This window comes from Myotis nattereri, assembly GCF_964212035.1.
Source record: "Myotis nattereri genome assembly, chromosome: 2".
NCBI lineage: Eukaryota > Metazoa > Chordata > Mammalia > Chiroptera > Vespertilionidae > Myotis > Myotis nattereri.
In genome coordinates this window covers 204,379,839-204,395,554 of record NC_138076.1, presented here as the reverse complement: position 1 = coordinate 204,395,554, position 15,716 = coordinate 204,379,839, and the positions used below count along the sequence as shown (strand labels likewise).

Here is a 15,716-nt window from a genome sequence, read left to right as displayed (position 1 = left end):
AGTGGTAATCCTCCATATGCACCTGTAGCTGAGAAAGTGCCAAATCAACACCATAAGCAACTTATGAACCAAAGCCTAACACAGGACCTGGAACGTAGAAATTACTGAAAAAACACTTATGAACTACAGATATCTCCACTAATATGCCAAGTCTGGAATGAAAAGTTAAAATAAAATATTTCAAATGGTAGCATAGAACTCTGTGTTCATATAAATTTATTTCACTCCATAAACTGAGTCTATAGGTGATACTATCTCTAAATATGGCATTTTTATGGTCCTCTAAAACAGTGGTTCTCAACCTGTGGGTCGCGACCCCTTTGGCAGTCGAACGACCCTTTCACAGGGGTCGCCTAAGACCACCCTGCATATCAGATATTTACATTACGATTCATAACAGTAGCAACATTACAGTTATGAAGTAGCAACGAAAATAATTTTATGGTTGGGTCACAACATGAGGAACTGTATTTAAAGGGCCAGAAGGTTGAGAACCACTTCTCTAAAAGGAATGTGTAAGATAATCAAGAAGGCTCAATTTTAGAGAAAATAAATATTTTTTTAAAAAAGTATTGGTCTTTGCTTATGCCTCCAATCATACTATATAAAAGAATATAATATGTGACATATATAACATGTCACATATTATATTATCATATTTTTATAGCATTATAATCTACTATAATATAATAGAAGTTTAAATTACAGGCCAGGAAAGAAAAGTATCAACCACAGTAATAATATTCAAATAGTCACCATTTAGTGAATTTTCTTGTAATCACTTTTCTTGTATAGCTTTTATTAGTCTTATACATGGTTTGATCATACTGTAAGAATACTCTTGTATCCTGCTTTTTCAGTAAACAACATTATGAGATGTGCTTGAGACCCTGCTGTATAGTTAAGAGAATATCAAACTCAACACCAAACAATATGTGCATGTCATAAGAATTCTGGTCTCCACTCAATTTCCAAGTTCCTTTCATTCATTTAATAGGTGTTCATACTGTAGGTGCCTATTTTGTGCCACATGCAGTGCTGGGGGATGAAAATACAAAGTAAGCAAGCACATGCTTGTCCTCAAAGAATTCTCAGCTCAGCAATTACTCTCTGCTTTCTCAGAAATTTGGCTTACCTATGTGAATTTGAAGGTAATAAAGAAAAATGCTTACAATTTGGCTATTTTTAACTTCATTCTTTTGAGGAAAATTACTATATACAAAGATTTATCTTAAACAACTGAAGTTTTCCACATTTTATCTAGTTATATTCTCATCTTACAGGTGAAAGAGCTATAATTCTTTTGCTCATTTTGTGACATGTATTTTTCAACATGTATTGCAATTATGTACTAATCCATTGGTCTTGAGAGCTTTCATTTCTTCAAGATGTAAATTTTTAGATTATTCATACATCCCCATCCTACATATTTCCATGATATATTTGTTTATGTGCTGGCAGAAAATCATAGTCTACCAATTTAGATAGCAAATGTAAAGCAAATGCTTCAGTAAGCACAGGTGCTTACATCCAAATGTATAATGATCCACATGCACCTGGAACTATTTGCATATATGCACAAGCATTAGCAGTTGTAACTGACTTTATTTGGAAAAATTTAAGCATGCCTAGTAATTTCCTTTGTTATCTTCCAATTTAAGTCTCGTTGCCTAAATGGTGTCTCAAGATATGAAATAAGAGATAAAACAAGGCATTGAGCCATAATTTCAAACCTTATGAAATACACCTCAAGTGGCAATGAGTGGGAGCACTGAGCAGTGAAGGAGCCGCACACAATAGTCAGAAAATCTGTTCTCTATTTGAGGCTCCACCACTTACTACTGACTGAGTTTTTGCAAGCTGTTATTAATGTGTTTTCATATCAATAAAATAGGGATGTTGACATTCTTGCCACACTTATAGCATTAGTGCATTACTATTACAAAGCAAATCTTTGTAAACATGCAAAACACTACATGAGTGTTAGAAATTGGGTCTATAGCTATTTCCTAAAAATCTCAGTATAATTTTTATTTTTTGAAAGGCTCTGTTCCCTTACAATTACTTCTAAGTTGTCACAAAGGTTTTACATAATAAAGGTGTGTTTTTTTAGAGACAGCACCCGTAGTTTATCAAAAGGGGTGCTGCAGTTACCAAGGAGCTACTGTATGAAGACTCCAGAGACATGTTTAAGAAAGAGAAAAAGAGAACTGGGGTAGCAAAACAAACTGGTAACTTGAATTCCTCTTATTTTCAGTCTGGGTTTAATGTGGAGACTTGCCCACTATTCTGTGTCTTTCGGCACTGAGAACTTAAAACTGTTAGGATGTAGGTCCTTTAGAAGCAGTCCAACAGTTAGGATTTCAAACTCTTTTTAGAGCCTTAGGCATGAAAGAGTCACTAATGGTTTTAACCACTGGAGACTGAAGTTGTTTTGTTTGTCAATGTTTTTCCGTTAATGAAGATTACCTAGCTAGGTCCCTAATGATATTTGTTTATATCAGAACTCCCAGGAAGCAGAAATCTGCACACTAGAACTAAAAATAACACCAGTACAGTCGTTACCATCTCCAATGATCTAAAAGGCAGTAAACACAATACTTTGAAAACGTTAGGTTTTGCTACTATCATATAGGAAATAAACATGCTTTATTAATAACTGTGTGGGAAGTTTTTTTTCCCCTCAACTGAAACTTATATGAAGTAAGGGGATCTCTGTCTTAATGTATTTACTTTTATTTTTAATCCTCACCCGAGGATATTTTTTCCATTGATTTTTAGAGAGAATGGAAGGGAGTGAGGAGGGTGGAGAGAGAGAGAAACATCAATGTGTGAGAGACACATCGACTGGCTGCCTCCCTTATTTGCCCTGACCTGGGCTGACCAATTCAGCCTGCAACCAAGGTATGTGCCCTTGACTGGGAATCAAACCCAATACCCTTAAGTCCATGGTCTAACGCTCCAACCACTGAGCCAAACCAGCTAGGGCATATTTACTTTGGTCAGTAAAAGCACCACCAAAAATTCTAACGCCAGATTCCCAAGGGACCATAAATCTAGATGTATTATGGATTCTCCCAACTCAATTAATTGAATAGCACTTGTCTTCCTTATCTGAATACCTATTATGAGTATGTCTTGTTAACAACATGCTTCTTTTCTTTCACTTAACCCTCTCTCTGATTAGCACATAATGGTCTGTCTCTCACACAGCCTTCTCTCTATCATATCATAGTATTCCATTATGTAAATATACCCTAGTTTCTTTAAATATTCCCTAATTGCTGGACACTTGGTTGTTTCCAATCTTTTACTACCATGTACAATGCTTCAATGAATAACTTTGTTTACCTGAATTCAACCTATCCACAAAACAGATTTCTAAAAGTGGCACTGTCTGGTCAAAGGGCAAACTGCATCTGTAATTTTGGTAGATACTGCCAGTTTCTGTTCCACAGGATTTGTGCCATTTTGTATTCCCACCAAATGTGCAAGTACTTGTTTCCTGAAGACTATCTGTAAAAATACACATGCCTGGATTCCACGCCTCAAATTCTGACTCAGTAGATAGAGGGTCAGCCCTGAGCAGGCTATCATCAAAAAGTTCCCCAAATAGCACATTCCTGGTTGAGAACCCCAGTTCTAAAAGGAATTCTCATCTTATTTTCACTGTTCAGATCCACAAGAAAATCAGAGTTCAATCTTTAACTTTCAAAGTTTATATTCCATATCACCCCTTCAATCATAATTTTTGAGTGCCTACTATGTGCTGGACACTCTAGGTGTCAAGGACATAAGGGTAAATAATAATATCTGTCATCAGGGTCTAATAATGATACATATTTGAGACAATGTATAAGCATAGTGTTAGAGATTTACATAGAGTTTTACTGAAAAGGGATACTTCACCTTAACAGGAATGCCAGAGGAGGCTTCCTGAAGGATGTGCCCTGGAACTCCATTGGATTAACCAGGTAGAAAACAACATATGCAAAGGTAGAAAATAAGAAACAGAAAGGGTGGTATGTAACTGGAAATATTTCATATTGCTAGAGCATAAAATATAAGGGAGAGAAGTAAGCTGCAAAAGTAGGCAGAGATCCGGTCACTAAGCATCTAGGATGTCATGTTTAGAAGCTTGAACTTTTATAGGCAAAAAAGTCACTCAAGGGTTTTAAAGGCTGGGAGTAACATGATCAGATTGTTGTTCTAGATTTATGGACAATGGACTGGAAGGGCACATTAACTGGAAAAAGAGAGAGCAGGAAACTGGTGCGGTAATCCAGATGAAAGCTGGAATTAGGGTAGGGGTTAAAGGAGAGAATGGACTAAAGAAATCATAAGAGGTAAAATGAGCAGGACATAGACATTATATTTTGGAGGTGGAGGTGAACAGAAGTTTGATTACAAGGTATTATCAAACCACTACCAAGAATAGCAACAGATTTAAGCTATTTTTCCAGTAGCAGTGATAGGTTTGCACTGATTCAGTCATGCTCTCTTATCTGGCCTTTGCAGGTAATAGAGCAAGGATAGATGTACGCAGACCAGCAAAACACACAGAATGGTGCATCATGCTCTAATCAACTAAGTAAAGCAAGAATAGGCAACCCAACAGGTAAACACACATTACATGGTCATATCTCTGATGCACCTTCATTTATAATTCCTCTATTGGCGAGTCTCTTGATTCCACTTTCATCTATGCCCCTGAAGTGACTTAGACAATTGCTGCAACATAAATAAATGTCAGACAGGGAACAATATGTGGCTAAGGGGCAGCAGTATGAACAGCTGTTTCCCCAAAGCTAAATGCAAAACATTTTGGGCAGCCTGCTGTCCTGCCGTTAAACGAACCCTTCCCATTGCTCTAACTTATCCAAGTACTAGTATAATGGTCCTGTGAGGATGGAGCAGGAATGAGCTGCATGTACTAAACCTGGAACTTGCTTTCTTCTCAGAGTTCCTAAAAAACAAACTGGAGGGAAACTGAAAACTAAATAACCATCAGATGAAAACAAGTCCACTGTTTAGAAAGTTCATGAATGAAACACACACGCACACACACACACACACACACACACACACACACAGGCTTACCTTTCTTTTATCTTCATCTGTTGGTTCAAATTTGAAAGTAGCCCTATGCTGAGGGAGGGAAAAAAAGGAAAACAATGTCATTTAAATACAGATATTTTTAATTTTGGCTATGTTTAAAAATATATAATGTCTCTGTAAAAATACTGCCTTCCCCATATCATATCTAATTTTCTTATTAAAGTAAGAGAGATCGGCATGTAAGCAAATAATCTTAAGAAGTATAAAAGGACTACAGCAGAAATATATACCAAGGAGCACAGTGTGTCAAGCCTCTAACTCTGCCCAGGGAAATCTGGAATGCTCTGCATGTAGTATAGAGAATTTGAACTGGACCCTGGGATATGAATAGAAGTTTGCCAGGAGGAAATGGAAAGCATTGCAGGAATAGAAACAAAGGCTCAGATGTGAGAAACGATATGATATATTTGTGAAATAAGCAGCTCTGTCAGAGTGAAAGCACAAATGTTAGGGGGTGGGAGGAGTAAAGAAAGATGAGAATGGAAAAGTAGAATGGATAGAGATTTGGAAGGTCCTTCCAATGCTGCTGAGGAGTTTGTACTTTTTTTGTCATATGTAATAAGAAATCATCAGATAATTATCAATAGAAAAGAGACTATTCAGACAAATATTCTGTAACAATGAGGGTGTAATATTGTGGCTCCATCACTTACTAGTTAGTTCAGTAAGTAACAAACTCTCCATAACTGAATTTCTCATGTGAAAAGAGGGGGTACCTAGTTCACAGAGCTGCTATGAGGGTTAAAACAGCTATGGCATATAACTCACCATCTCAATGCCTGGCACATACTAAACAGTAAACATCAGGGTTATATTGATGGTGATGCCAAGGATATTGAGGGGAAAAATAACTGAAAGAGAAGAGAGTGTCATGACTCCTAAAATGACTGGCGGGAACACTGTATTTTCCACTCTGTAGCTAAAATAGATGATGGAGTAAGCTGAGTTATCTACTGTCACAGAAAGAGTGATGGTACCCAAAAACTAGAGCACAAAATTCCTCATTCTCCTCTCAAGTTTTAGTCAGAAGAACCAAGTGCTTTTATGAATCCTAAGCTTTCCTTTAAAAAAAAAAAAGCCTGCAGTGAACATCTCTCTGCCTTTCCTTTGTATTCCCTCACTGGCCATACTAACAAACATTTACTGGCAACCCACCAGGAGTTAAGTACACCGAGTACTGAAGATATCATCATTACAGAGGGGTTTTGTATTGACAGCTTTGTAGAAGAAGAAATCTTTGAAATTAAATTTATGAGATGGAGAAGAAATGTTGATAGAGCAGAAGTTCTGAATATAAGAAATGGTCAGAGGGAGGACTTAGAGGTAAAAGAGACTGCTTCTTATATGGTATGCAAATCATACCATAAATTAAAATGAATTATGTCAGGAGGTAGGGGCTGGATTTTAAAATTTACACTTGAACTGTAAGATAGGTAACAGGCATCCAGCAGAAGACTCTGAAAAAAATGTGAACAGTAGAGCATGCTGGAATATTTTGGACAGTAGCTTACAGACCAGATCAAAAGAGAGCAAGACTGAAGACACAAAGCTCTCTGGGAAATGGTCATCAATAATCCAAGCATGATATTGCTGGCAGCAGTATAAACTGACACAAACTTTAAAAGAGAAAGTGATTTGGCAACACATGTTTGAAACCATAAAAATATTCATCCCCTTTGACCCAGAACTTCTACTCCTAAGAATTTACCCTAATGAAATTCATCCAGAATGAGAGAAAAATTATATATGTAAACATATTCACTGCAGTGTTATTATAGAAGAAAAGAGACAGCCTTGAATATCCAATAACATGAGATTAATTAAACTGCTGTGCATCCACCTGATAGAATATTATATTACAATTTTAAAAAGATGGCTAAAAAGCTCTGAAACAACATGGCAAATTTCATATGATGGCATTAAGTGGAAACCATCAAATTATAGTTCTGTGTCTATGACGAAAGTATCTACAGAAATATATGGATGCATTTGAACAATGCAAATATAAAAGCAGCTGTACAGGGTGATGGAATTTCTGGTGATTTTCTTTACAAAACTCACTTTTGGTATATTTTTTTATAATTAAAAGGGAAATTTTAAAAATAAAAGATGAGCCCTGGCTGGTGTTGCTCAGTTGATTGGAGCACCCTCCCATACACCAAAACATTGTAGATTTGATTCCCGGTCAGGGCACATACCTAGATTGCAGGTTTGATATCCAATCAGGGCACATACCTAGGTTGCAGGTTCAATCCCCAGTAGGGGACATGTACAGGAGGCCTCCAATCGAGGTTTCTCTCTCACCTCTCTACCACTACCCACCTTCCCTCCCCCCGCCCCCGTCTGTTCTCCTCTCTTAAAAAAAAAAAAAGAGAGAGAGAGAGAGAGAGAGAGAGAGAGGGAGAGAGAGAGAGAAATCAGTAAGTATATTCTCAGGTGAGGATTAAAAATAAAATAAAAAATGAAGGGCCCTAACCGGTTTGGCTCAATAGATAGAGCATCGGTCTGCAGACTGAAGGGTCCCAGGTTCGATTCTGGCCAAGGGCATGTACCTTGGTTGCGGGCACATCCTCAGTGGGAGGTGTGCAGGAGGCAACTAATCGATGTTTCTCTCTCATCGATGTTTCAAACTCTCTATCCCTCTCCCTTCCTCTCTGTAAAAAATCAATAAAATATATTAGAAAATAAATTAAAAAAATAAAAAAATAAATAAAAAATGAAGGAATGAACAAGAAGAAAAGGAAGGAAGAAGTTGTAAATCTGAAGACTATAACTTAGGAATTTATAGACATGAAGTTTAGTAAAAACCAACATTAGATAAAAGATAAAGAAGTACCAGAATCAGGCTAGGCTTGTAAACTGAAGCTTAGTAAATATCCAATACAAATGAAAATAAGTTGTACTTAGAAACCAAGAAAGCTTATTCTGTGCCATTATATGTGAATTCCATAAACTATCTGAAATAAATGTACCTAGTTGCCAATATAATGGTTCTTGTAAATATTTTTTAGCATTTATGGTAAGGGGACAAAAAAAGAAATCTTTTGGGGAAAAAACCCATTAAGTTATAAAAATGTATTTTTAACAGTTTCTACATAGAATTAATCTTTTAAGGTAATAATTTAGAATGGTACCAAGGACTAATTTTTCTGTTGCTTTTTAAATGCAAGGCTGATCTTGTCATAAAACTACAACTTTAAAAAAAAAAAAAGGAAGAAAAGCTTTCAAGAACCCTGTCTAAATAGCATGAGGGTTTAATTTAATTAGAAGGTATATTGGTATGTGAGGCAATAAAATTGAATTTTGAATGTGCCAATCTACTCAGAAACTCAGCCTTCTAAGCTTGTTTGGATCCAAAGATACTTAAGGCTAAGTTCTTTTATCCAACTTAGATCATCCCTACCTTATTCAGTACCTCTAACCTTTATTCTCCCCCTCCTTTGTACAGCTGAAAGGAAGGGAACTACATTTCTGGCTATAAATGCCTTTATAGAACTACTAGCCACCTCACCTCTACACACTTTATTTCCAGACAAGCAGGAGCAACAAGTCATATATAAACTAAAGAGTAAAACCATTGTTCAATTTAGAGATCTAGTAAGGTACAACAGCTCAGTGACACACCGTACTCATTAGCAAGTTACTAAACTTTTCTACCAGTCAGAATTTCCTTCTTTATGTATAGCACCTTGCACATAGCAGGTGTCCAATAAGTGGCCACTATTGTCATCATTGCATGGCCTATGATGTGCCCAAATACTGAATTACTTATGGCAAGGGAACTACAGTTATTTCATAGATTTCTAAAGATACACTCCCACGGTACCGATACAAGGAAATTACTCTAACTGGGGTGGGGTGTGTGTGTTGCTGTGTTTCATAAATAGAGAGTACTTCTAGAACTAAATGCCAGTAACTTCGATTATACAATCCATCTGGAAATACGAACAAGGTATAACAAAGGAACAGCCCACTAAAATGCTCCTCTGTAAATATCTGCGGAATGAACTGAGTCAGAACTCAGCCTCAAGGTGGAAAGCAAGTCCTCTTACATGGTACAGGATATTTATATGCCCTAGTCCCGTGGTCGGCAAACTGCGGCTCGCGAGCCACATGCGGCTCTTTGGCCCCTTGAGTGTGGCTCTTCCTAAGCCTTAGGAGTACCCTAATCAAGTTAATAACAATGTACCTACCTATATAATTTAAGTTTAAAAAATTTGGCTCTCAAAAGAAATTTCAATCGTTGTACTGTTGATATTTGGCTCTGTTGACTAATGAGTTTGCCGACCACTGCCCTAGTCAAATGTGGAGGCTATATTTCTAGAACTGTCCCAGTATTAGGTCCCTACTAATCAGGTTCTTCTAGCACATAAATGAAGACCTCACTGCTATCAGTGTGGTTTTCCTCTCTTATGAGGACTACTCTTGGAGACCTACCTGCCTGAATCTTAAATAACTTTTACCTTTCATTTGGCTATAAACATGTCATACTTTGAATGTAGAATCATGTTGGAGCTCTCTATGGGCTAACATTTGCCAGGTATCTTCTATGGCCACCAGACCATCTCTCTGGTTATCATTACTGTTGATGACTCTAGGCCTGTTTCTTCACCTACTAACTGAGCGGGTTGGGTTGGATGCAATTATCTTTGAGACTCCTTCTAGTCTGAATATCCTGTGATTCAAGAACTATGATCCTACTGTGCATCTTGGGGTCCTGGATCACTATTTTTGTTGATAATCATGATGATGGCAACCAATTTCTCTATTAAGTCTTTATCAGAATAGGCCGTAAAAGAGAAGAAAGAGATTGGACAGCTTAGACTAGCTCAATACATATTTCCCATAATAGCTCATTCTGTAACTGGAGTGGAGGTGATGAGGGTTCAACAGTAGCACTGGCACTGGAAAACCTCTCTCTTCTGTTCTCAAAAACACAGAATAGACATGGAAAAGGCAACATGGCCTTGCGAAAAAGAGCCGTAGAAATTAAATCTGAAGACTAGGTCCACCACATCTAGCCATGTGCCCTTGAGCCTGTAGATCAGGGGTGGGGAACTTTTTTTCTGCCAAGGGCCATTTGAATATTTATAACATCATTCAGGGGCCATACAAAATTATCAACTTAAAAATTAGCCTGCTAATTTGGTCAAACACTTAATTAACTCACCCCTCCTGCCTTGACAGGGCCAGACCAAATGATTTTGAGGGCCTTACATGGCCCGCGGGCTGGATATTCCCCATCCCTGCCGTAGATAGTCACTTGTCTTTCGGAACCTCAATTTCCTATTCTTCCAAAAGGGAATACTTCCACCTCCCTCCTAAGTTTTAATGTAAGAGGTTTATATATGATGACATGTGAAAGTACTTAGGATAACAGGCACTCAATAAATGTTAACAGGTGAATTGAGAAGAGTGGAAAAAGAACAACCACCTTTCCTATTTTTTTAATACTTTTTAAAAAATACTTTCCTATACTGAGTCAACCTGCATTATGCCCTTGAGAAACAGACAAGTATCTTTTTTTTTTTTTTCTGAGATAAATAGATCTTGCCTCTCCCTATGATAACCAGGATCAGTGAAAAAAGCTAGAAGGCTTGGAAATTAGAATCTCTGTAACACACTAGAAATTAGAGCCAGACAGGTAACTGCTGCTCTAAATATGGTACACGGTGTTTTGCTACCCATCAGAAAATGCAAGGGTCAAGGAAAAAGAGAAAGATTGGAGTATACTCCCTAATTTTTCTTATGTCAACTAGGTCAACTCAGTGGCACATATTTAATTCCTACCTTTTTTTGTTAAAAAACTAACAGTTATGGGTTCTTAGAGACAGGCACTACTCTAAGTGCTTTACACATATAACTAATTTAAGCCTGGCAACATGTAGGTACTATTATTATCCCTGTTTGGCAGAAGAATAAACTGAGGCAACAAAAGTTAAAGTAACTTGCCCTAGGGCCATGGTCGGCAAACCATGGCTCGCGAGCCACATGCGGCTCTTTGGCCCCTTGAGTGTGGCTCTTCCACAAAATATCACGTGCGGGTGTGCACGTACAGTGCGACTGAAACTTCGTGGCCCATGCGCAGAAGTTGGTATTTTGTGAAAGAGCCGGTATTTTGTGGAAGAGCCACACTCAAGGGGCCAAAGAGCCACATGTGGCTCGGAGCCGCAGTTTGCCGAGCCGCAGTTTGCTGACCACTGCCCTAGGGCACAGGGATGGTGGATTGAGAATCAAGAGTCTAGGCCAGTGATGGCGAACCTTTTGAGCTCGGCGTGTCAGCATTTTGAAAAACCCTAACTTAACTCTGGTGCCGTGTCACATATAGAAATTTTTTGATATTTGCAACCATAGTAAAACAAAGACTTATATTTTTGATATTTATTTTATATATTTAAATGCCATTTAACAAAGAAAAATCAACCAAAAAAAATGAGTTCGCGTGTCACCTCTGACATGCGTGTCACAGGTTTGCCATCACTGGTCTAGGCAGTCTGGCTCAAGAGCCTGTGCTTGGGTCACAGGACTTCTTGATACCTTGATCATCAAAACTGTAACACCCCGAGTGAATGCCTCCAGGGGCACTGGGCTCAGTGTTTGGCATTATAGTAGTACTTCATTTAATTTAAGCCTCAAAATAACTTAGGTGATATTTTTCCTATTTTACAGCTAAGGACACTGAGACTCAGGTCCTTATTCATAGTTGTGAAGCTAATAATGGCAGATCTAAAACAAGATTTATCTGACTCCAAATTCCACCTTCATTCAACTATATTTGACTGCTTCCTTTTGAGGACTGGCTTTATTAGAGAAATAAGGTAATAAAGAACATCACCCAAACAATGAACTACATTCTCTCTACATATTATTCATTTCCCTTCTTGGTTAGACTCCTCAACCCCCATAACCACTTCTTATTCTAACCATTTTTAAAATAAATTTTTCCAGATAGGGAAAATGAAGCACAAGGTATCCAGCTTTTTCAGAGTTTCAGGTTCCATATCCCATCCAGCTGGACAATTTAATTCCACCTCCCCGTTCTTACTGCCGGACCACAGCAATCATACTTCCCCTTCCTGTTCACCTGCCTCAATGTCTTTTGCCTTGAGGGGCAAAGTCCCACTGCCAATGTGAAATTCAGCTATTTTCTCTGCACCTATTTTTCTATTCTTTCTGGCCGCACTATAATCAGCATTAAACATGAGAACTCTTTTCTGAAGGAGCTAACTGACTCAGTTTGGAGCAAGTCAGATTTTCAGGCTTGGCCCAAAAAGTTCAAGCCTCCCAAACACTTAAGGAATATCCCCTTTAAAAAATACATATTCGGCCCTGGCCGGGTGGCTCAGTTGACTGGAGTGTCGTTCCATATGCCAAAAAAGGTTGAGGTTTGATTCCAGGCCAGGGCACATACCTAAGTTGTGGATTCGATCCCTGGTCAGGGTGTGTAGTAGAGGCAACCGATAGATGTTCCTCTCTCTCTCTCCCTTCCTTCCTCTAAAAAATTAAAAAACATATCCTTGGGTGAGGATTAAAAAAAACCACACATATTTAACATTACAACTTTAAAGGCATCCCCAGTGTGAAAGGGGAGCTGGAGATGTCCAGAACTTAAGTTGACAGCACTTGACCAGGAGTGGTAACCAACCTGGAGATCAAGGAGAGGGAGAGGTAAGTTGGAGGAAGCAAATCTGGAGTTCCAATCAGTTTAGACATGAAGGGGAGAAAGAATATGAAAAGCAGTGATAAGGTCCAGTTAGAGAGTTTTCCTCCTCCCTTCCTATGGAAGAAAAGGTTTTCTTTATTGCTAGATATGTGTCATACAGTAAGTGCTAGATAAATACTAACTCATTCAACACAATGGCAAGGTTTCTGTTGTATTTCTTTCTTTTGAAAATCACTTTGCAGTGCTTCAAATCTTTTTTTTGGAGAGCAGTTATAAATCAAGTAAAATGAATATAATCTCCACAATATGTACAACTAGGCATTAAATGAATTCCTCCTAAATTAGGTAAACAGGAAATAGTAAAGTGTATCCAAAAGTGAAGGAGCTAAGCTATGAAGAGAAATGAATCCATGCATCACCTCAAAGAAGTCAGGATAGTCCTGTAGAAACAGTAGTCAGACAACTTAAATTCAAATCTCGGCCCCATCTCTCAATGGCTGTGTGGATTTGGGGCAACTTTATCCTAAATTTTATCATTTGTGAAATGGGAATACCACCACTTTCCTCCAAGTGTTGTTGGGAAGGTTACGCGGGAATGAAGGTGTATTATTTCTGGATCTCCACCCAGAGCAGAAATGGCATACTGGCAGCTCAATAATACAAAGTGCATGAAAGTGCAGTGGTGGGCACATAGCAAACACAGAAGAGGAAATTATGAATGGAAGCAAAAAAAAGGAAGAAAGATGTTCTATCTAGGGTGTGACTTGGTGTTGGGTGTGTTTTCGCAGAGGGGGTAGTCAGTCATTTCTATAAAGTAGTCTTCTTAATGGAAGAATAACGGTGTGGTATGCTACCTTTTGAAGTGAGCATGTAAAATTCCTGGAAGGATAAGCAACGGAAAGCTAACGGTTTCAGGAGAGAGGTTCAGAGAAGTGGCTGGGATTTATAACAAGATACCTTTCTACCGCAGAGTAGTACAGGGGAACGAACAATGAATGGTTCGAAGGCCAAGGCTGGAATCCCAGCTCCCAACCATGACCTTGGGCAAGTTACTTAACCAATCAAGAATCTCAGTTGCAAAACGCAGATAAAACCTCACAGGACTGCTGTCAAGATTAAATGAGATGAGGGATGGGAAAACTGTTAATGCGATACAAATAATAGGTATGTTTAGGAGCTGGATTCTACCTTCACTCACAACATAGCATGTCCATGACCTTGGCATGATTTCAGTTCTTGGCGCCTTGGTTTTCTCATCTATAAAATGGGGAGGATCATACCATCGACCCCATAAACACTCTGAGAATCAAGTCAGACCACATACGAGGCATCACACCTTGAAAACAGTACAGGTACATAAAGAACGACTGTCGTGGCCGGTAACGTTTTATGCATGTCGGGGTCCGAGGTTAGGCAAATATTTTTATGCTACTCAGGTGAGGAAGCCTCGCGTGCATTTATGCATCCAAGAGTGGGGCACAGGGCACAGAGGCACATCCACGGACTCCGGGGGTGTGACCTGCGCGCTCGGGAGGACGGACCGCAGGACCCGCTGCTGGGCCGGAATCAGAGGAGTGGGCGCCGGAGTGGGGGCAGGGGGGTGCAGGATGCACGGCTGGGCAAGGCTGGGGGGCACCAACACGCATGTCCGCGCCGGAAACATTTTCGGGGGAGAGCGATGCGCATCCCCGGAATGAGGGGGTGGGGAGGGATGCGCGTGCAAGCTCGGGGGGCGGCCGGGGGTGCCACACCGCAAGCCGGGGGCCAGGGCTCTTTACCTTATCGCTGTAATCCCTCAGGACCCGCTCGATAGCCCCCGCCTCGCCGGCCCGGACGATGTACAGGGCGCGCTCCTCATCCATGGCCGCAGGTGCGGGGGAGCCGCGGCCGCTCTGCGCGCCCGAGCCGCTGCCTCCAGGTAAACGCCTCGCGCCCCCGCTCGCTCGCTCCTTCCCAGCTTCCTTCCTTCCCTCCTTCCCTCCCTCCCTCCTGCCTCCAACCCGCCAGCCTCCGCCCGGGCAGGCCCGACGTCACCGCCCCTCAACTTTCACCCCGCGACGTCACCGGTCCCCCAGCAACCAGCGTCCCGCGGCCGCCCCTGACCAGGCCCAGGACTCGACCGAGGCCTGCCGAGCGGCCTGAGGGGGGTCAGGCCCGAGGTCCTGCTGGCTTTTCTGCCTCTCCCTCCCTCGAAGAAGCCAGCCTTTTAAGTGGGCTTTCGCGGACAGCACTGTTCCCACCTGACCCTCCTCTATGAATCATTCTTCTCAGCTGACGAGAACGACCCGGCTCGTCCCCGCCCCTCTCAGAGACAGCAGCTGAGTGGACTACAACTCCCTGCGTGCAATGGGGTCATCCCACGATCCCATCCAATATGCTGGAGTGCCGAACGGCATGCCGGGATGAGTAGTCATCCAGCGGGAAAGGCTTCCCTCCAAAGGCATGCTGGGAACTGTGGTCCTGTGGAGGCCGGAAACAAGAGTCCCACGGGCCCGGAGGCCAGCGGCCAAGAAACCGTTAGGGGGTGGGTCTGAGCGTGGGCCCGGCCTCCTTTTTGTTCCTTACGGAGCTGGCTGTCCTGCCGGAGCCCTGGCTGGTTGGACTGGTTGTCATTCGCGGAAGCTGGCTCCCTTTGGTGGGAACTGTGAAGCACCGGTTTAATTCCCACTTTCCTCGTTTAGCGGTTTCGATCTCTGTCAGATTCTTTCCTTCCTCCCTTGTTTGCGGTCTTGTAATGTATTCAGCTACGGTCGTGTGGGAAATTGCAGGTAGTTATCTAGATAAAGGGGGACCAGCGATTTTTTAATACCGTTTTTAAAATATCATTTTGAATCTTTCAATTACAGTTGACATACAGTATTGTATGAGTTTCAGGAGTACACCCCCGTGATTAGACATTACGTAACTTACCAAGTGATCATCCCGATATATCTCG

General features: G+C 40.5%; 1 protein-coding gene across 3 annotated transcripts in view; it reads right to left on the bottom strand.

The window, feature by feature from the left end:
- RIC8B (RIC8 guanine nucleotide exchange factor B) overlaps positions 1 to 15,041 on the bottom strand; it is a 111,466-nt gene extending 96,425 nt beyond the window's left edge. For all 3 annotated transcript variants that reach the window (XM_081082848.1, XM_081082850.1, XM_081082849.1), the window contains exons 1-2: positions 14,560 to 15,041; positions 5,101 to 5,148 (exon numbers count right to left, since the gene is read on the bottom strand). In XM_081082848.1, the coding sequence (XP_080938974.1) occupies positions 5,101 to 5,148; positions 14,560 to 14,643 (132 nt within the window). In that variant the 5' untranslated portion in view covers positions 14,644 to 15,041. The remainder of the gene's footprint in view (positions 1 to 5,100; positions 5,149 to 14,559) is intronic.
- Between the last annotated feature and the right edge of the window lie 675 nt (positions 15,042 to 15,716).